At 44.1% G+C, this 22,790-nt stretch overlaps 1 protein-coding gene across 1 annotated transcript in view; it reads left to right on the forward strand.

Moving 5' to 3' along the window:
* Plxna2 (plexin A2) overlaps positions 1–22,790 on the forward strand; it is a 173,254-nt gene that overhangs the window by 107,385 nt on the left and 43,079 nt on the right. Inside the window, exons 5-11 of the mRNA XM_028758728.1 lie at positions 1,675–1,798; positions 3,183–3,336; positions 3,858–3,954; positions 6,148–6,262; positions 14,167–14,367; positions 16,257–16,353; positions 19,074–19,264. Of these exons, the coding sequence (XP_028614561.1) occupies positions 1,675–1,798; positions 3,183–3,336; positions 3,858–3,954; positions 6,148–6,262; positions 14,167–14,367; positions 16,257–16,353; positions 19,074–19,264 (979 nt within the window). The remainder of the gene's footprint in view (positions 1–1,674; positions 1,799–3,182; positions 3,337–3,857; positions 3,955–6,147; positions 6,263–14,166; positions 14,368–16,256; positions 16,354–19,073; positions 19,265–22,790) is intronic.

Consider the following 22,790-nt stretch of genomic DNA (forward strand, 5'->3'; position numbering starts at 1 on the left):
GTTACTGTTTATTTTCTCCAGCTTTTTCAGCATCTATTATTGGATCAGTAATGACACCCATCTCTCAACTACCCTAGAGCACCCCATCCTTCTCCAGTTCCAGGTCAGCTGTGTCTTCTAGAAGGACGGAACTCCATCAAGATAGCCTAGATTTCCTCTGCCCACTGAGCTCCTCTCTTGGCTTCAGGAAATCTTCTCCACCTCCCTGGGTACACACCTAACAGCCTTGCAAGCTTGCCTGGGGACAGGAACTGCACCTTTATATCTGGGTTTCTCATTACCTGGCATTCGTCTTCAGCAGACCCACTTCTACGCTTCTCCCACCTACCCCCAAGACTGCCCAGCTAGCAGGACAGTGAGGACCCAGGAACTTCAACCTCAGGACTGAAAACCAGCCTGTTCTAAAGCAGCAGGGGATTGAGGCAGAGGGCTGATAGCAGAACCTCTGTGTCTCGTGGGATTTGAAACACTCCTGTAGCTTCTGTATGATTTGCCCCGACAAGTGTGTTACTGTCTCACAGACTATTTATCTCTGTTAGGGTTGTTGCCATAAATAGGATGTTTTTTTTTTCAAAAAGAGCCATTTCAGTTAGTCAATGAGATAAAGGCTCTAGTCAAGAGCTCACTTTAAAGCCGTCGTAAGGATTCACTTAAACCTCCATAATTCTTCCTCTGACAGCACTCATATTTGAATCCATTATGTTCTTGGAAGGGAAGAGGGGAGGAGCTGGGGACTCAGAGTAGGAAGTACTGCTGGACTGTGGGCTACAGTAGTACTGTGCCCTGTAGCTATTTGGTTTAGAGCTACACAGGCTCTGAGCCTGTCACATAAGACACAGCAGGTAGCAGTCCCAAGCTTCTGAGTTCAGGCAACACCTCACCTACCTGCCACCACAGCGTGAAGAGCTGGAGGCCGGAGATGATTTCAGGAGAAAAGGCCATGTGGGCTTTCTGACACAGGCAACCCTGGACACCTGTTTCATCTGTCTCTTCGGCTTAAGGCATTATTTCATGACACAGAGATTTATTTAAAATATAACCTGTGACAGGTAGAATGTCTCATTGAATAAAACACAGCCTCTTCCTTTAGAGAACTATTAATCCAGCCAAAGATCGTATGCATCCTTACAACAAAGACCCTTGCTTGTTAACACCTTTGGGGGGGAATTGATAATGTTATTAATCATTATTATTAATTTCAGTATCACAAGGGCTAGCATGGGGATACATCTACTCAATGCCAGGCTGCATTCTGAGGACTACTACACTTTACGCTGAGAGTAGCCTTACAAGGTAGGGTATTATCATCATCCTTGCTAATTTAAGGATGAGAAAACAGAAAAGAGAAAGATTAAGTAACTTGACCAGTGGGACCCAGCTAGTAAGTAAGAAGCCCTGTATTAGAGATTAACACTCTAGCTAGGTTCACCTTCATAGCCCTCCTTCTCAAGCACCCCAAATTTCTTACTTGAGTATTTGACAGTACTAGCATGATGTTCTTTATACCTAACCAGCATCTTGGTTTGGAGTTTATATCCCTTTCTGTGAAATAACTTTAGCTTCATGTGACAGTGAACAACTGAGAATACAGTGAAAATCTTCACAAGGAGCAGCAACACATGCTTACCCAGGGACAGAGAAGCCATGAGCTCTTATGAATCTGTGTTCATGTAGGTGCTCCCGAAGGGACAAATGCCAACGGGCCTGGGAAGCAAATCGATTCGCTGCCAGTATCACCCAGTGCATGAGCCTTGAGGTGCACCCCAACAGTATCTCTGTGTCAGATCACAGCCGGCTGGTGAGTATGCATCAGGCACGACTGGAGCACAGAACACACTTCTTTAATACTTGCATGTACTGATCAGGATTTCAGTGCTAATATCACACACACACACACACACACACACACACACACACACACATGCCTTTGGTAACTCCTGTTTTAAAGAGTATAGTCACCACATTCTGCAAATTTATTATCCACAGATCTGTTTTGTAAATCTGAATTTTACATTTAGTTACACACACACACACACACACAAACCTATACAATACTTAACAGCACATTCTTAGGACATGGTATGAGTTCAGTCTCCTGTTTGTTAATTATTCAAGAAAGCCTTAGCTTGCCACTGTGCTTGGCAGAGGCAGAAGAGAGATTAAAAGAAGACTGAGACTCATTCAAAGTGGAGGCTTAAAAAGGATATTAAACATAATAAAATAACCACCTGTCAAGGTACAACTCAAAATATTCCATGTCCTTAGGCCATAACTGCATTTTCATTGTGAAGCTTTTATGAGCTTCATGAATGTTAATTAGCTAATGAACCTTCCCGTTCATTCATACCCCCACCAAGAGGTTTTGGCTACAGTGATGCTAAGGAAACAATCAGGGATGCTGTGCCTTTTGTGAGAGCTGAGGACAAACTAATTGAAAAGGGATTTGAGTTCAAAACAACAGTTTCCAAATTCTGAAAGTCTCTATTTTACCACCGCAATGAATCTCTGCAAACTTAGAGACGCGGGAGACTGCTCTTCTAGACTGCAGTCCTTGGGTAGTAGGTATTATGTAGCCATCAGTGAACCTTCTCTGATTCCCTGAGCGTCTTGTGAGCCTCCTGCCCCACACCAGGGCACTGCTGGAAAGTAGAAGGCCCAGAGAGAAGAGAGGAACAGAAGCTCTGGGGCACACAGTTTCCAAATAAATAGATGAGTGGTAACTAGGGCAAGGATCTACTTTCTTCTACCAGCCTAGCTCCATACCTGGCCAGCTTCCACCCTGGTGAAGCTTACACTCCCAGGAGCTCAAGCTAAGACCTGTGGTAAAGTCCTAAGCTTATGACTCACTTGCAGGTCTACCTGTGCATTGCAACTAATGTCCAAGTCACACAGAGCAGGATCTGAGATGAATGTTGATACAAATCCCCTAACTTCGTTGAACATCAAGTGCTTTCCGATGCTGGACAAGATTGAAGTAGTAACAATAATAATCTTTATGAAGACTACTGACCCCATACAACACACAACCACTTGTTTTTCTAATTGCTTAGTGTCAGAGATGGAAGATCACTAGACTAGAGCCCTTCTTTTATAGATGAGATCAAGGAGGTCCCTGAGCAATAGGTCCTGACAGGGAACCTTGCCCGGTGCCTGGTTCTCTTGAGCTCTTGCTTCTCCCACAGCTCAGCCTGGTTGTGAATGATGCTCCCAACCTCTCGGAGGGTATCGCCTGTGCCTTTGGGAACCTGACTGAGGTGGAGGGGCAGGTGTCTGGGAGTCAAGTCATCTGCATCTCACCTGGACCCAAGGATGTCCCTGTCATTCCTCTGGATCAAGGTAAGGACTATGTCAACAGAGCCATGGGTTCCATAGTGAGCTTAGGGGTCACAATATAGGCATGAAGCTACCTGACCAGTATCAGATGCTAATATTGGCTTATGCAACTTGTTTGAGTTTGAAAGCACACTGCTATGCCCAAAATGATATTAAAGGAGGGACATGTTCATTCCTCCTGGGCTGAGAATGCATAATGTGCACTGTGCCCACTGACTGTCCTTTCTAGAAACAGGAAGGTGGGATTTGGGCAACAGATTGCTTGGAGCTCTCTCCACAGAACTTGCTTTGAACGATTCTTGAGCTAATATTCTGAAATTCTTTCAGGAATGGATCATGCCTAACTAAGTCAAGGGACTCATGAAATCTGTTACTGGGGTACAGACTGAGATTCTCTGGGGGCAAAACAGGTTCAAGCAGGCTTTGTCTGCCATTTGTACTCATAGGTGGCTCTATGACATGGCCTTCCCCTCAGGGTATTCACTAGGCTCCAGAGTGTTCACTCACTCTATCTTCTCTTGCAGACTGGTTTGGCCTAGAGCTGCAGCTGAGATCCAAAGAGACAGGAAAGATCTTTGTCAGCACTGAATTCAAGTTCTACAACTGCAGCGCCCACCAACTGTAAGCATGCCTCCACAGGAGCCTTGCCTGGGTCTGGATGTGGGTATGGGGTTTCACTTCTTCCTTTTAGGGCAGGACTTGTACAGTAGTCACATTAAAGTCTCTCTAGGAGGACTGACACATGTTCATTTGAATGGCAGTCACTCACCACAGCCCGTAATTTCATTTCTTTGACCCCACCCTAGTACACTCTATCCCCAATTCTGAAGCTAGGATGGTAAAAAGAGGGCCCTGACCTAGAAGCTGTAAGAAGGGGTCTTCACTTCAGTCAATTGGCAGTGGCTTTGAAGTCAGGGACTGACAGTGGGGTTGTGAAGGAGTTTGCTTTGCACACAAAGGAGGACAGGCATACAAAGCAGCCTTTCTCAATATCCAGTGATAGGGCCTGGAAGAGTCAGAAAGGTTTTAACTTCAGTGTGCAACATATGCTTCCTTAATATATGTTATGAGCAGGATGCACCCGGACCAAGAGGTGGAAAGTGGTTAGAGGCAACAAAAGCAGGGCAAGAAGACTGAAACAGAACTAGATAAAAATGACCACTAACCCATTACATTTCAATCCTGAGATAACCCAGCTTGGGAATTGCACACTTTTTGGAGGGAGGACCTGTCAACCTTCATAATCTAAGACAGTGGTAACAGAATCTATTGTTTGTGAGATAGCAATCCAGTGTGAAGTCACCACATTCAGTGATGTATTTCTGTCAAGGAAGATGCTGTCACAGGCATCAGGTTTTAACAGCAAAAAACAAGTCTCCTTGAAAGCCAGGATTTTATTTTATTTCTCAGCATCATCTTACCCTTCTCTACTCCTGGCATTCTACTAAAAGTCACAGTATCAAGTTCAGTTCCCCCCTTTCAATATGGTAAGCTGAGACCCTTAGACAGTGAGTGCTCCAAATGGTGACAAAATCAGACAGTAGAAGACTCGGGTTAGAATATAACAAATACCATTTCTTTTAGCCTAGACTGTATTCATTTTTTACTTGTTGAATCATATATATTATCAAAAATCTATTAGCGATGGAGTACATGAAATCACATCGACTCAATCTCAGTAAGAAAGTGATTTTAGACATGACTAACCTCAGGGTGTGCATGGCTAGAGAAAAATCCTTTCTAGGGTGTGATGGACCCAGTTACCTCATACATGGTCTTACCCCTGAGACCCCTGAATGGAAGCCCCTACCACCCAGACTAATAAGAACCCCACCAGGTGGCGCCAGATTGCAGACTTATTTCTGTTCATAACAGCTCAGTATAGTTCTGAAAGGCTATCATACAGAAGCTGAGGAGGAGGAAGACCAGAACTCTCAGGACATTTCTATCACAGAGATTTAGCACACACACACAGAGCCTCCAGGTGAGCCCAAAAAGAAAGATGTGTTCTTTCTGGGAAGAACATATATGCCATAGGCATAGGCTATTTCTCCATGCTAGGGCCACTAGTGATCAGGGACAAAGTTACCATTCAATAATGTAAATTTGCCAAGCTCAGGAACACAAACTCTGTGAGCCAAATTGCTAATAGTCAAATGTTATTCAAGCTGTTGAAATAATAGGTGATTTAACTGCTTGAAAATAATGATCACATCTAACCTTCTTTTGAAAAAAAAAAAAAAACATTTCCCATACATTCTCTCACACCGTCAAACAACCCCGAGGACTGCACAGGAATGTTGTATCAGACAGATGAAGAAACGTTAATGCACAGAGTGAGTGACTTACTCAAGATGACATCAGTGCTGGCAGCAGAATCCAGATAGAACCAGATCTGCCTGATCTCTGCCTCTCTGCCCTTTCAGCTAGCTGTGCTGACTGATAACCCATAGTATACTGGCATTAACTATCAGCAATTAGGCTTTTAGAAACTTAATTCATAGTATTTACCAACTTTCGTGGTTTAAATGCTCCAACCATAGTCAATTTCAGTCCATTAGAGTAAAATTCTAGCTCACAAAATTCCTGAAAATATAAACTAGCACACCACTGTTTTGTAGGTTAAATTATTCCCACTGCTGTCCCAGTTTATTGCTAAGTTTCAGGCCCCAGGAACATCTCAGATGCAGAATCCACATTCTCAGTACTAGGTGGTCCACTAATTTACCTTCCCAAGAGTAGATGAAAATGTAAGGTTAACGGCCTCCCTTGTGACAGGCCTATATGGCTGGCCCTCTTGTCTCCTCCTTGCAGGTGCCTGTCTTGTGTTAACAGCGCCTTCCGCTGCCATTGGTGCAAGTACCGTAACCTCTGCACACATGACCCCACCACATGTTCGTTCCAGGAGGGCAGGATCAATGTTTCAGAGGTAAGAATGTTCTCTGTGGCATGACAACATTCCCAAAAAAGCATTCTCTTTGTACCCTAAGTGGTCTGTCCAGTGACTTAACCATCTCTTGACCCGCCCTATCTTGGTCACCTTATCAGAGATTCTGCATGTTGTAAATAAATGATATTAAAGTTCAATAAAGTAGCAACAGAAGGTCCCCAAGAAGAGGCTAAATCTGCTAGACTACTAAGACTGCATTCAAGGTGATTGCTAGTTGAAACTAAAAGTTCAGAGGAAGCATACCCAACAAACAGACTCCGTGCTCTAAGAGACTGTAATGAATGCTGTCTATTCTTTGCGTCTAGCTCTTTGCTTGGCTGTAGACTTACTGTGTTTCAATAGAACATTCACTCTCAACCATTTTTTCATGCCAACTTTTCATCCAACTCTAAAATTCAATGATTCTTTGACTCTGATGTATTACTGGGTGGGTGGCCTTGGAGACAGAAAGAAATCCAGCTAGCAAAAAGCCCCGAGCAGTGCCAAAAGTCCTATTATATTATCTAGTTGAAGCTCCTTCCCTAAAGCCTGACCTGCCTTTGTCATTGATACAGTGAAATATCATGTTCATCTTTGCTGTGAATATTGTACTTAATATCAATTATTCACAAAGCTTAGGTCTCTCGCATTACCCCAATATGCCTCAACTCCATGAAACCTGCTTCTCAATTTCCCTTTCTTTTGTCTATTTTTCATGCCTAGGGGTAGCCAATTAGAACTAGACAATTAGGACCTTGTACACACACCATACAAAACACACACACACACACACACACACACACACTTTTTTTAGTGTTTTAGAAAAAACTTGCAGAAATTAATGAGTGACTGTGGAATTTTCATATACTACTGTTGCCTTTCTAGATACATAACATTCCTGCATTGAACCAGAAGCTGATTGAAAGAAAGGGCCATGTCTTATGTTTAAGTCCTAATTCATTCTATGTTTGTAGAATGCATACATGGAGGGAAATGATGAACAGTCAGTGACCTCTGTACCTAAATCTAAGTGATGGGGACCGCTACTTGTCAATGATATCCTAAAATAAATTTCTTGGTTCTCCCAATCTTTACAGTTGCACTGGTTATTTCTATGGCTAACCATAAAATAGACTTTGGAATGTTTTGGGAACAGATACACCTGATACTCTACAACTCACCCTTTCTGAAATGATCTGTATTATATGTAGTTTGTAAAATGTACAAGTAATTTGTCTGTATTGAAAGGAACAGATAGATGGCCCCATAACTTGTATTTATGACAGACTCACCCACAGCTGTCTCAGAATGATAGAGCCAGGTATCCAGTCCCTGGGACAATCTAGAAAAGATTCTTTTCTAGTCATTGGGCATGCTAGAATGCTACATTGATCTTAATGGATACTGGGAATTAATACCAGGTCTGGGATTCTGCAGGAGTTTGAAGCCAGCCTTCTTGGGATAGGGGTTTATGTGCAGAAGGTTTGGAGCAGGAGTTAACATAGCCTAGGAGCCAGTGAAGGAATGGCCATGGGGAGCAAGCCACTACAGAAGAGCTAAGGGCTAGGCAGTAGAAGGTTAATAATCACTGTCTTCAGAAAGTGGCTCCTGAAGTTATGAAGTTTCTTCATAAACTGGAAGAAGGAAGCTGGAACCCAGGAAGAAGCTGGTGCAGATCAGGACAAAGAGCAACTCTGTGTCTCTGGAGGCTACCCTTTCAGGCAGATAGAAATCCAGAGCTAAGACTGGGGGTGAGCTGGAGCCAGGGCAAGCAGATTGTCATAGGGAGCAAGACAAATAAACTCTGGTGGGGAGGCCTGAGGGCTGAACCTCAGAAGAATAATTAGCAGCAGGCCCAGCCCCCTTCACCACAAGGAACCACGGAAGCATACTTCCTCTTGAGTAGCAAGTGAGAGATACGAAAGTCTAGAGAACGGCCTCCCTGCTACTCAGGATTAAATAATCACCAAAAGACCTTGGGGACAAATGCAGACTCACATCCCCTGTTCAGTCTTCCATTCTTGGGTGTCTGTCCCTTGAGTGCCTTGCTCTCTTCTCTCCTTCTCTCCATGTTCCCAACAGAGGGCAGAAGCCCTCTTGCCCTCATGCATGCTGGCTGTTGGCATAACATGGGAATTAAATGGAGTCTGTGAGGGAAGCCCAGAATCCATCCAGCTGCTGGCTTGACTCAGCAAAGGACATAGAGTGCAGTTTCCTAGCACAATGGCTAGGGCCTCTTTCTTGAAGTCATAGAATACAACTGAATCTTTCAGTCACAGCTGACAATGCATTTCTTCTTCTTCTTTTCTTATTGGATATTTTATTTACATTTCAGAAATTATCCCCTTTCCCATTCCATCCCACCCAGAAACCCCCTATCCCATCCCCCCTCCTTTTGCTTCTATGAGGATGCACCTCCACCCTCCCACCCACTCCCACTTCCCTGCCCTTAAATTTTTCCACATTGGGGCACGCAGCCTTCACAGTACCAAGGACCTCCTCTCCCTCCTATTCCCTACAAGTCTCTCCTCCCCTACATATACAGCTGGAGCCATGGGTCCCTCCCTGTGTGCTCCCAGGCTGGTGGTTTAGAACAGGGGAGCTCTGGTTGGTTGGTATTGTTGCTCACCCCGTGGGGTCACAAAGGTTTCTTCTTCTTCAGTGGCTTACAGGCTCAGCTCTTTTCTGTTCAAAGCTCTGCTTCAGGGGACTTCATTCCCAAAGTTCAAAGAATAATAAAAGTACTTGTACACAGCTTGGGTAAAGTTGTTTTAGGGACTGTGAATCCCTTAGATTCTAGGGTTACTAGAATATCTTTTTACCAATTCCTTCAAGCCCCTCCTCCAACCTTGAATCAAAATTTCATGCCTGTATACTTGGTAGAAGCAATGTATCACTGATTAGCACCGCCAATTAGCACCGCCGATTAGCAACACTGCAACAGTCACGCCTCATGTGTTCATAGTTCTGCACCTGTGGCGCAGTTCTCAGTGTGCCTTTCCAGGACTGTGCCATCAGCATCACCTGCAAACTTGCTAGAAATTCAAGTTCGTGGGTGCTATCCCAGATGAAGGTAAAGAATGAGAACAACTGACAGATGGCATTTCAGTTGACTTTCTAAGCTGAATGCAGTTTCACTTATATCTTATTTGACATCTATAGTAACCAGGAGGGTAACAACTTGGAGTTATTCCCCAGACAGGGCTATAGAAAATTCAACATCCAGAAAAAGCTGACTCATTTGCTCTTTGAGAAAATTGGGACCTGTGAGCATATTGGTCTCCATGGCCATGGTTATGCTTGTAGGCATGGCTTTAGTCTAACCCCTTGCTGTTAGTCACGAAGGCTCAGTTATGGCTGGACCACTACAAATCTCTCTCCAAAGATGTAAATACTTCCCATGAAAGAGTCAGAAGGACCATATTTTAGAGGTTCATCTACCTACATCCTTCCAGAAGCTGCTGGGCCAAATCCATGCTTAAGCCTGACAAGGAAGAACTGACATGTTGGACCAAAGCACATGCAATTCCAAAATAGGAGTATACTAGCTTACATCTATTGCATATTTTCATGTGCACATCACTTTGTGAATAATTTTCAGCTAGACTTCACTATTTATTATGCTGATTCTGTGACAAAACTGAACCTCTGATTGTTGATCAGAGAAATGAGGATGTCAGAAGTCCGCCCAAAGTGGTTTTGAACAAGTTTGAATCTCCTGGCTCTGCCACACCTACTCAAAAAATACACGGTAATCATAGTAACAGTTGTTAAAACAGCCTGTTACCACGCAATCACTGCATATCACTCCTTTGTTAATTTAGTTGTCAGGTATTACTAACTCCATTTTGTAGATGGAGAAGCAGAACTTCTTCCAGACCATCTCTTAAGCCCTTTGAAGGTGCTGAGCTTCATCTTCTCCACACTGCTCTCCCTCAGTTAGAGCCTCTCAGCTTTCCGACAGGCTATCTAAACCTCTATTTCCCAGCAACACGCTGTGAGCAGGTAGTGTGCACTGGAATATGTCCAGCTGCCAGCCTTGAAGGCTCATCTCCCCCCGCAGCTGAAACAGGCCCAGTGAGATGTAGATACATAAATATCTTTTTTTACACCCATCCCAAGGGAAAGATAGAACCAAATAAATCGGATTAGCTTACCAAGAAGCTAGCTGCTCTCACTCTTTGAAGTCCAGTAGGTGAAGATAATGCCATTTCCACATGGAAGAAGTCCTGTTGAGGACCAACAGGTCCTCAGCACTGAATCCTAACCAAAGTAAATGGGCATCAAGGCACTCTCCCTGCCTCTTACTGGGCCCTGGGCTGTTTTCAAACAGAACATCTGATCACCTTCATTAGAAGTGAAACACCCGCTGAAGAGGCTTGACTGCACTGTGGGGTATAAAGAGGAGATAAAATGACCTAAGGTGGTTTTCAGGAAATCTGCAGCGTCATCAATATTTGACCAATTTTGATGAACATCTTTACATTCTACAAAAATGTTATTTATTGTTATTGGCCTTCTTGTTCTTAGGACAAAAACATCATTTTCTCTCTTTCCCTCTCTCCTCTTCCCTCTCTATTTTCCTCTCCCTTACTCCCCCCCAACTCTCTCACTTCATCTTGTGATGTGTGTGTGTGTGTGTGTGTGTGTGTGTGTGTGTAGATACAAGTGGCATAGGAATGGGTTTCGATGGGACCTATGACCTTCCCAAGTCCCAAATGTATTGACTTTCAAGCAGCCCTGAGACTTTTTGGCTGTTAGTTCTCCTGACTCTGGCCTTGGTCTCACCATTGCCGTTTTTACCCCCAACTCCTGCCCTTCACTTGTGACCTCATGGATTCATCTCACAGATCAGGTCTGCATCTTATTTGCTGCCAAAGATGCAGATTGTGAGCTTGGAACACCAACCACTTCTTTCCTTTACACTGGGAATAGAAAAAAAAAGTCCTTTTCTGACCCCAGAGCCACTGCCAACTAAACGATATCCAATGCATCCTTTTGCTGCTAGGTCAGTCATAAGCATGTTTGGGTATTAGAGAGGAGCCTATTCATCATCTATAAAACTAGTTCTTAAAAGCCTAAAAGAGCACAGTGATTTCTAAAGTTCTAGACTGTCCTTTGGAAATATATGACTCATGAACAACTCCTGCCCGTGACTCGCCATCCTCTAAGATAGATGCACGTTGGCACATATGAGTATATTCAGTTATCACTCCACAGCCAGAGAGGACTGGCTCCGGAAGCTTTATAGATTCTAAGTCCCTTCTACTAAACAGTGTGATATTTTCATAAAACCATACACAGTTCATCCTGTACCTTAAATGGTCTCTAGGTTACTCAGAACCTGTCACTCTGTGTCACTGCTTTATGAGTAGCTGCTTTCTTTATTTGAGAACATATCACAGTGGGGACCCTGTATGTATCTACTATATGTATAACTTTTGTTCTCCGAATATCTTTGGTCCTTGGCTGATGGAATTCATGAATACCGGGGGCCAAATATGGAGAATTTTGGTCTTCAAAAGATATAAAGGATGCTACAGTCTTATTTACTGACTGGAGACATCATACTTCCAAAAGCATATCTTTAAGATTCTAGACCTCCTGAAATTTAAATTTGTTCTCTGAACTCATTAGAGCAACAAGAATTTTTTACAGCAATCGATTCAAAATCTGAGTTAATCAATATCTATCTATCTATCTATCTGTCTGTTTTTGAATTTGTACATAAATGCATTCATACACACATGCACACACACACATACACACACACATATACACTATTATGTATCAGACTTATTTCTATCATAAAGTCTATCCTGTTAGATTCTAGCTAGATTTTTAGCTGCTGGCTGGATGTGCTTCTTTTCAGAGGAATACCTGGGTTTCCTGGCTATAAATCTGTGAAAGACTCTGTCAAAAGTGCCTGCAGGGGATGAAATCAAAAGAGCAGAAAGGGCAGGTTTATGAGTCAGCACCTTGAGCAACTGGTTTCTAAACTGGGACACATCTGTTCTGGGACTCCTTATGATCCTGCCCTCTCAGAAAACCTGCTTGCTGGAGTCCTCCTGTGCTGTGACTGGTAGGCAGGAGTGGCCAAGCTTACCCTGCAAGTCTTCCTAGTTCCTTCAGACAGGTCTCAATAGGAAATTCTGGCTCTAGCTCTACATAAATGGTCATACTCCTCAAAAGATAGGTCTGCGCCTGTAGGTAATTATGGAGCTCCAGTAACCATGGCTACAGACTACCAGTTGTAGTCCCAGCTTGAGAATCAAATTGCTTCTCAAGTCTCCCTTAGTTTTTTTAACCAACCTCCAAAGTTAGAACTAAAAAAAAAAGTTTCAAAATTCTTTTGTCTATTGTTTTATCCTTTCATTTACAATCACCCTCCTGCAAACAATGCCTAAGTATCCAGTACACATCTGACACAAGATGAAGACTTAGGATGTGGGGTAGAAAGGTTCAGACTCAGTCCTTGAGAAGATCACAGGTAAGCAAGAAAAACAAATCCACAGGAATTGTGGCTCCACTGATTCAGTGCAAGCATGGGCCAATACCCAGAGTTCTACCTGAAGTCCGTGCAGGAAAGAGTCAGGCCAGCCTTCCAAGTGGGAAGTCTGGGTAACAGAGGATGAGATGATTATGTTGAGGTAGAGCAGGGGACAGGAAGACAATGGCATTGGTCAAGAAGGGTTAGTCTTTGATAGGGAGAAAAGCATGTGCAAAGGCCCAGATGTGTTATCGATATGAGAGACAGCATGCTAGAACCATGTGTTCAGTATGTGCAGACCATGATACACAAACAGATTTACAATCAATTAGGGACCAGAATATGATAGGCCTGCAACTGGGATCTGAAAAATAGAAGAAGGGACTGTGTCTGTCCACACAAAGAAGCTGGCTAGTTCTGTAGATCCACAGTAGAGATTGTGATTATTCAATGCCCTATGATGGCTTCTGGCATCCAGTCTCTTCTTGGAGGCTGTCCACGCCTTGCAGAAAGTCCAGCAGCTTTGGTACTAAGGCAGCAAATACCAGAAGTACGTTTTACAGGCCTTGTAGCTACATGAGCCCCTATACATTCCCCAAATCCTTTCAGGAACTAGTGTCCAAAGGACAGGGAATGTGGAGGCCCTGCAGGAACTCCCTGGAGATTAGAAATATTTCCATGTGAAGAGTTTCCACATCTGTCCTCTAGGGGGCAGGGCAGGCAACAAGACTCAGATCTTTTCTGCAGGATGATGAAGTTGATATTCAGTGTGGTATTAGTCCTCTGCCTCCAGACACAGACTGAGCAAAACTGGCCTCTCCCATCTCTCTTCAGTTCCCTATTTGGGTTTTGTTTTCCAAAACAGCATAGCATTCACACGCTGTAATGAAGAGATAAAAAGCCAGAGCAAGTATTTGGAGACTAGCTGGGGGAGTGAGGAGGCAGGTACTTGATCCCCCTCCTGGAAAGCTGGAAAGCCTGGCTCAGCTGGAACCAAGAAGCTGAAGCCATAGATAACAGCTGCCTCAGGCACCAGACAATGTAAAAGGCCAAGGGGCTGGGGAACCAGATAAAACCAGAGGTGGGGTGCCTGAGCTGGGGACATGGACCCCTGGAGGCTCTTTCATTTAGTCTCCGGAGATAAAACACACAGTTTGCCATACTGGTGTTTGAAAGTTAATTCCTAAATTGTAACACACACCCAAAGATTAGGATGGCTTGTGGAATGGTGTTGACAATATCAAAGCCCAGCAGGAGTAAAAGATTTCATCCTCCCCACTGACTCAATGTATCTCTTAAATAAGGTGCAACTCTTCTCAGGAGCAACCCACCAGGAAACAGGAAGGTCCTGTCCTCCAGGTGAGGAGAAAGCTCTGAGTTGAAGACTAATGAAGCTCTCTGCTTGCTCACTTAGGACTGTCCACAGCTCGTGCCCACGGAGGAGATTCTGATCCCAGTTGGGGAAGTGAAACCAATCACCCTTAAGGCTCGAAACCTGCCCCAACCCCAGTCTGGCCAGCGAGGCTACGAGTGTGTGCTGAGCATTCAAGGGGCTGTCCACCGGGTCCCTGCCCTGCGTTTCAACAGTTCCAGCGTGCAGTGCCAAAACAGCTCGGTAAGCAGCTCACACATAGGACAAGGCCTTAGATCATGTGGCATCACAAGCAGCATCTTTATTACTGGAGACAGAAAAACCTATGAGCACCCTGAGCCATGGTCTCAGAGGAGAGAGCCCCCAAGAGAACCTTAATGGTAGAAGCTGAGATTTGGGGGACCCTTCTGAAGTTAAAGAACACAGTTTTGCCATTGGGAAAACGTCTGCCAAAAAGAACCAGCCCCACCCAGTACCCTATCCACATTCAATTTGTGAGGATTCTGGAGGGCGTCTCTGAGATGAAGATGGACGGGAAAGGGTGGGAAGAGAGGGAGGAGACGCAGCATTTTAGGAGCCACAAGGGTTAAGCCTGCCCAGAATGGTGGACAGAAAGCACGAGGTGTTTAATTATAATTTCAGCCCAGAGAAGATCTTTTTATCTGCCAACTCCCTGTCTCTGACTGTGGGGGGTCAGCTCAGAGATGAAGGGCTTGACAAAGGTGTTGAAGAAAGCTAATTCGCCTGGGAGAGATAAAGGGAATCTGGGCCTCTTATCAGGGAGCTGTCAGATTCTGGGGTCACAAGCATTTGATGGAATTTGTAATCGGTGCCAAGTGCACAGGAAGCCAGACTGAGAAAGAGAGCGCAACAAAGGAAGAAGGCAAGGGAAGGCTGGGCTGGAGGGCTGCGGTAACCTGCTCTCCAGAGCTAAGCCAATGGCTAGAAATGGGCAGACATAAAGAGGGACTGCTCAGGAAACTTAAGTGAGGCACAGTGGGAACTGGACCACCCAAGAGGTTGGGAAGGGCTTTAAAGTCTCTGTGAGGTCAGAGCAGGAGACTAGGACCCTGATGGGAGCATTCTTTTTCCTGCTAGGAAAAACCCAGGAAGACATGAACCCTTTTTTTCTTAGACACTAATCCAGGTAAAGCCTATCTGTAGAAGAAGAGGAGGCTGAGGAGATAGCACAGTCAGCGGAGTACCTGCCACCCAATCATAAGACCCTGAATTTGGATCCCCATACCCATGTAAAAGTGCTGGTCACAAAGCCTCACAACTGTGAGCCCAGTGCTGGGTGTGGACTGGTGGAAGGCCATTGGATCCCATTGGGCAGTGAGTGTAGCAAGACCTCTGAACTCCAACCCAATCTCAGAAAATAGGAGAATGACTAAGGAAGATACCCAGCCTCAACCTCTGGTCTCCACATGCATATGCGCACACACATATATGCACATACATGTGTATGCACATATGCACAGAAACACATCAAAACCTCATCCCATATACCTAAGAGACAGACCAACCAACCATTCCACAACTGTTGCCACATGCCCTATTATAGCTACTAGGTGTGAGAGAACAGTGAGGACATTAACTTTGTGTTCTCACACACATGGACTCGAGAGAGAATAAAGGCACGCATAAAAGAATGCATTGTAGTTCCTGGAAAGTGCCATAGTAAAGACAGAAAATGGCAACATAAAGAGTCCGAGGCTTGGAGGAAGCAGGGGATATGTGTGTGAGGAGGGGCCATGTTACTGGGAGAGACTAACTAAATGAACCATGACTAAAGGAACAAGGGTAAACTCAAAGGTTGGCTGTTGTAGGGAGGAAGTGGCATTCCTTTTGAGTTACAGACACAACCAATACACAGAAAGGGGCTTCAGCACCTGTGTTTAGAGCTGACGGATTCAGCAGCAGAAGGAAATGAAGATCCAAGCCTTTTCAGATTTCAGAAAGAACTGCAGGCTAAGCCAGAGGCTGAGGTTGGCTCCTGGTGGCCTTACTGACTAGAAATCAGGTGTCATAAGGGCCTCCTTAGGCAGCATGAGGAGTTGCTTTGCATTCTGGCTTCCTGTGACAGAGAGAGCCTTGAGAGATGTGTGCTTGCTCCTATCCTGTCCCTGTAGTACCAGTATGATGGCATGGACATCAGCAACCTAGCAGTGGACTTTGCTGTGGTGTGGAACGGCAACTTCATCATTGACAACCCTCAGGACCTGAAAGGTAAGCAACTGCTTCTGGGCGCAAGTTTGATCTTTTCATGACCTTGGGAAAGGCTGGGGTTGGAGAGATCAGAGCAGGCCGCTGCTGTGCCTTGAATAGCACACTCCCTCTGCCAGCAGAGTTCTTTGGGGAACTCCTAAAGCAACATTTGAAGCCATCAAAGGGCTCTTGTTGGGAGCCTTGTGTTATTACAGCCAGAGAATCCACAAGATGTCTGGCCATTCGTGTGTACTCTTCACTGGTTCCTGGTGGCTTTGAAGTATCTATGGAACCTAACCTAGGGGAACAGCAGAGAGAGTGTCCTGACAGCTTCCCTAGAAATGGAGATAGTGCTTTCACTCAGGTTCTCCTTCCCACAGTCTCAGCCCTGGTCACCGTCACAGCACAAAGAAGACTTGTAAGTCTTAGGCTCTGGTCCTGAGACCAGTGGGGAAACAGCATGCTAACTCAGGTTCACAGCTGGAGCGGAGAAGCTCAGAAAGTGGGCGTGGGTTAGAGCAAGGAGGAACTTCTGAGGCTCTTGCCCTGTAAGCTCACATCATACTCATTCAAAACTGAGGTCCACCCTCAGGCCTGCCATTCAGAATGACCCAACTACTAACACTTGTCATATAAGGCACTCATTAGGCAATCCATTTGAAATTGTTTTTATTACTTAGCTCAGTAACTCCAAATGTGTGCTGGTATTATTCCTATCCTATCGATGGTGAAGCTGAGATATATGGTAAGTCCTGAGATAGTCTGACTTCAGAGCTGGCGTGCAGTCTAGTACACACACAGCAGATGGCAGTGAAGGGGAAAGCAGGTTCTGTAGGTGCTTCAGCATCTATAGAATACAGGTTGTTGTCCCAGGTACACCATTAAAGTCAATGTAGCCTAGACTGCAAGAAGGATTTCAGTCCAGGTAGTTTATAATGTTTACTTGTCCTTAGACTAGAGTTTTTTTTTTCCACCACTAAAAAACAGATATTTTCCTTGCCAAGTTAGATCAGTTAAATCCCAGAGGTTGCACCCAGAACTTGGAGGAAAATAGCCATCAGGTCCAGACTGGTACAACAGACTTTTCTGACATCTACAAAGCTCTATCAGTGTACAAGCAGCCTCAGCTTACCTTCCTACTTGTGTCCACCAGATTCTCAGCATCAGAGAAAGCTGCTATGAATCGGCTTTAGTGGGCCACTGAGTTTAAGTACCCAGGCTCTCAAACTCAGCCATCCAAGTTCCATTGCTGGTGCTTTTCCCTGAACCATGAAAGTTCAGACTAACAGTGACACCTCTCTACATCCTACTGTCTCCACAACAGTCCGTGGAAGAAGGGAAGCCTGTTGCCCAAGGTCTTACTGAGGATCTAAGAAACTTATGGTTAAAGACTATATAATTCAGATTTGTAAATTCTTTACAAGCACTTATTCAATTTCAGGTTTCCTTTGCTTATCCTGTGCCTTGGAGACCACAGGTATAAGAGTATTTAGGGCTTCGAGTGGTGAATAGTCTGTGTAGCTAGGATTGGGAAACTAGACAGAATAGAGGTGTCCTGGAGTGCTATAGAAAAGTGTAAAGTGCCTCTCCTCTTGGGTATACACCTGACCTCCAGCAGAGGCACACAGCCAGGTCACAAAAGCTTAGGACAACTTGGCTGGAAAAGGTGAAGTGACTTTGTGAGTCATCACTCATTAGCCACCATAGGATTATTTCTAGGAACCCCCAGGACGCCCGTATCCACTGATGTAGTATTTACACATAACCACAGATATCTAAAGCATCTCTACACGGCTTAGAACACGTAGTTGAATGTAGTTATCAAGTAATAATAATGAAATATCAGCTTACACATGGACAGATGGGACTACTTCTAGAAGCTGAATCCGTCAGCTGATTATATTTATCTGGAGAACTGGATCTCTGAATTCTCAGTACTAAAAAGAATAGACTAAACCGTCAGCTCACGACACAACTACACTTTACGGCTTGTTCCTCTAGTGCCTCCAAGTTAGTTAGAGAAAAATCAAAGCAAAATGGAAGAGGGTGGGATCACGCTTTCCTTGCTACCATGCTTCCTACTTAGCCACTTAGACTTTCTTTAAGCACTAGCTGACTCTGTTGCCAGACCCACACAATTTCCAGGGTGCCAATTGAGATTCCTGTCTTCCCTGGACCCAACATCAGCAGCACAGGAAGCTTGAGACCAGTACCCATAGTAAGATGAGAAAGCCACTACATCTTTTTGAGCTTGATTCAGTTTTACCTGCAATGAAGAAATGAGCCCATATGTCTCATTTGGGAGAGACAGCTCAAGAGTACTGTTAGAGTTCAAAGAAAAGATAACAGGTGTGTATGTAGCATCTAGTGCATCACAGGCACTGCTCTGTACTCACTGTACAACATCTCTTTCAAACCTCCCCACAACCAACTATATCTCCATGATAAATATAGGAAAACAAGATTCGGACAGGTTAAATACTTTGTCACATTGATGGGAAGTAGAGAAGCCGCAATTAAAAGCACGGATCTGATTCAGTCCAGGAGCAGAAACCTTGAACATCTTTTCTGCTGTGCCTCTAGATGACCACCTAGGCACCCTATTCACCCTCCATGCTTTGCTCCTGCAGGGTGGTGACCCCCATGTTGTCTGTGGTTGGGGTAGATCTGTTGCACCTACAAACGGAAGGTATGTGGTGAGCTTCTGCAGTCCTATCTCTGACGACCCCCTCTCTTTGCAGTTCATCTCTACAAGTGTGCAGCCCAACGGGAAAGCTGTGGTCTCTGCCTCAAGGCTGACCACAAGTTCGAGTGTGGCTGGTGCAGTGGTGAGCGCAGATGTACCCTCCACCAACACTGCCCCAGTACTTCTAGCCCCTGGCTCGACTGGTCCAGCCACAATGTCAAGTGCTCCAACCCCCAAATCACAGAGGTAAGTCTCCAGCTTCCAAAAGAGAAGGGGACAGCCAGGGGCCTAAGAAAGAAATATACTTATGGATGAATTCCTGGACAGGGAATATTTGATGGGGAGATGGAAGGTCCTATGTGTATGGACTAGGAACAGGCATAGATGACAGGAGCGTGCTCTGTGCCCTGCTGTAGCCCAGCTGCATGGCTAGGCTGTCTGAGCCAGGTAGGGACAAGATATGACTCCATGGTGAAGGAACATTTCAGAAAGCAGCTTCAGCCTTTCTCGGCAGAGGTGCTATCTGGAGAACTATAAGTAGTTCAGAAGTGCAAAATTGGAAACTGCAGAAGTAGAGAGACCATATGTTAGCTTCATGCTATTTCTCAGTGTTTTGCCTTGGTCCCAATTTGTTTTGCGCATTTTCATGGGAATAAATGAAGTAATTAATTATACTAGGAAAAATGATGTTTTCAAAATAGCAAATTGCAAAGGAAGATGAATTGGTGATATGGAGAGGAAGAACAGCTACTTGGGTGTGAGTGGTCTGGAGAGGCACCTTTGTGTCTAACTCAGGTTGCTGTCAACTGCTCCCCAGTCAATAACTGTCAGTTTTGTTTGAATCTAAATTGCGCATTCCCTGTTAAGACCAAGGGCCTTGGCAGGTGCCATGGCAATCTGAAAAACTTACAATTTCAGAAAGAAACTATTTCTGTCTTCATCTTTCCTAAGCTGGTGCACTATCCCTGTCCCTGTATCATTTTCCCCAAAGCCATTCCTGTGTCATGAAATATTGGGAAATTTGAATTCCTTTCTGATGACATTAGAGCCTCAGTTCAGTTTAAGGAAAAACAAAAACTTCCAGACCACGGGCTGTTATAACCAGCAGATGGACAGTTTGAACAGGGAGCAGATATCTTATTGGTCATGCTCAGCTTCGATATATTTAATTCTTATAGCAACTGTGAGAAGTTAAATTTTCCTCAGATCCATCTCACAGAGGAGGAAAATGAGGCCCCAAATTCACATAGCTGATTAGAGGCTGTCCTAGCATGTAAGCTCAGATTTCATTTTAAAGTTACTTAAGAATTCTCCGTGATTTTGCATATTGTATATTGCATAGTACAATACATTAGTTAAGGTGAAACACCACTACAATGCTACAGTACTACAATATACAATAAGTATATAATATATACGATAAGTATACAATATGCAGTAAGTATATTTTACTATACAATAATTAATACGCATTCCATTGTTAGCATAGACCAGATACATGTGACCCCTCCATGTGAGGGGGTTCTGAATCAAGTCCTCCAACTCTCAAATACCCAAGTTTAGACCCCAAAGTTCCAGAGAAGGAATTGAACACAAGACCATGAGAAGGAAGTCCGTTGAGTCTGTGGAGAAGAGTGCAGCTGATGTGGAGGGGAAGGAGGGGCTGCATTATGGCACTGTTCTGTAACAGGATAAACTTATACAAGCCCCAAAACAGGAAGTGGCTTTAAAGCCAGCTTACATTCAGATGTGGCAAGTGACCATGCCTGCTGGCGTTCTCAATGGAAGAGAATGTTGTAAAGAGTGCTGACATACTGTCAAGCTTCAGCCTTTGCCCTCATCCAGCTAACATCTTCAAATCTTTGAAGCTCTGTGTCTTAGCCGTTGTAGTGGTTTTTGGCAACTTCTGGCCTGAAAACTTACATTGTTTCATGTTTTGCAATCTGTCTTTCTGCTATGGTTGTCAGTCTCTGTGCCTGTCAATACCCGTGGTGTCTGGAGCTTACTTAAATCAGGAGAAATGCTGTCATCAGCACTTCCTACCTCGACAGGCTCTGGGATTGCAAAGCCTGGTGTCTGTCTGCTCTCAGCCTGGCTGGAGCTTCTATAAGCCCCAAGGCAAGCTGCTCACAGAGAAGCCTCTGCCTCCACCACCCACCCCGTTCACAGACTGAGGACTGACAGGCTGCTGGCTTCACAGAGGACACCCAAATTACAGGAGGCTAATTAACCTCCTGAGGTAATTAGGCTATAATTGATTTTTCCAATGAATGTCTCAGCTACAGAGGGTGTTCCGAGGCTCCTGAGGGTAATTTTCATATTGAGGATGTTAAGATATAAAGGACTTCTTGAGAAGAAACACACCTGTATTGTGCTCCAAACCCATTCAGGCACCTCACTCCAGACAGGACATATGGCAGGAAGTACCTAGGCCTGGAATGACTAGTCACTATTATCTGTTCTATTTTCCTTGATGTTGATATCTCTTACCTTCAGCCAGACCCTCCTTTGTCCGTTGTTTTCTGTTTCTTCTAACTGCTCACTTATGAAATGATTTCGAATTTATAAAACAGATACAAAAAGAGTACAAAGAACATTCATATCCTCTTTACCCAGGTCTTCCAAAGTTGCCATCTTACAGAAGCATAATGTAATGTAAATCAGTTAATGCTGATCCAGTAGTGTCATCATCCAGCATACATACTTCATTAGCATCTTCCCAGTTGTCACAATGATATCTTTTTCTGATGCAAAATCCACTGTAAGATGGAATCTGGGAGCCAGTGCGATATTTCATGATGGCATTGTCTCGTCCCTTTGGTCTTTTAATTCACAGCCCTAATAATGACCTTCATGGCACCAAAGAGTTATTTTTGTTGTTGTGTTGTCTGTGGTGTTATCAGTGTCCCTCAATTTGGGTATACCAGATGTTTCCTTGTGGTTTAATTCAGGCTGAATACTTTGGGGAGAAACCTTTAAAAGAAAAAGAGCATAGAGAGGAGATTGGAAAGGAATAAGAGTCCCCAGTTCTTGCTGATACGTGCAGGCAAACATTTAACAGGAGAGGGGACGCACCTTCCTACTAGAATCCTAACTAATATGTATAGAAAGGATTATGAAAAAAGAGAGTCACAAGTTTAATGTGCACAGCTGTAAGTGTTTCAAACAAGGATGGCCTTTAGATACAAAGAGGAGGTGAGAACTGATGAGAAACACAATACTCATACGATCTTGAGCTATCTTCCGGTAAGATCATTAATTACAATAGGAACAATAGTAGCTTCTTGTTGAAGAAAACTGACCAATCCTGTCCCCACCTCAACTAAACAGTCTTCACATCACCAAAACAACCTTGAAGACCTTCTAATACCCCCTGAAAGAGTACAACCAATTTTCTGTGGCATTATTTTTCAACAACAACAACAATAATAATAATAATAATAATAATAATAATAATTTTTTCAAACTAATCTTTAAGAGGAATCAACTCATTTTTTTTCAACTTTCTTGGATAATCCCTTTGTGCTGACATAGCTCTTTTTTTTTTGACTCTCATATTATGACACTTTGTAGCGGGATATATTCCCACAACATTTGTATAAAGCTTGGCGATTATGCTGTATGAGGGGTAGGCGGAGTGAGAAGGGGAGGAGACAAAGAGAGAGGAGGAGAAGAGAAGATGGTGGCAGATGTCCGAGTGTCTCTAGAAGAGGTAGATATTAAGGTTAGGTAATTGGGTTTATAATTCTAATTGTGTGGGCATCTTGTTAAT

This window comes from Grammomys surdaster, unplaced genomic scaffold (genome assembly GCF_004785775.1).
Source record: "Grammomys surdaster isolate TR1022 unplaced genomic scaffold, NIH_TR_1.0 130, whole genome shotgun sequence".
NCBI lineage: Eukaryota > Metazoa > Chordata > Mammalia > Rodentia > Muridae > Grammomys > Grammomys surdaster.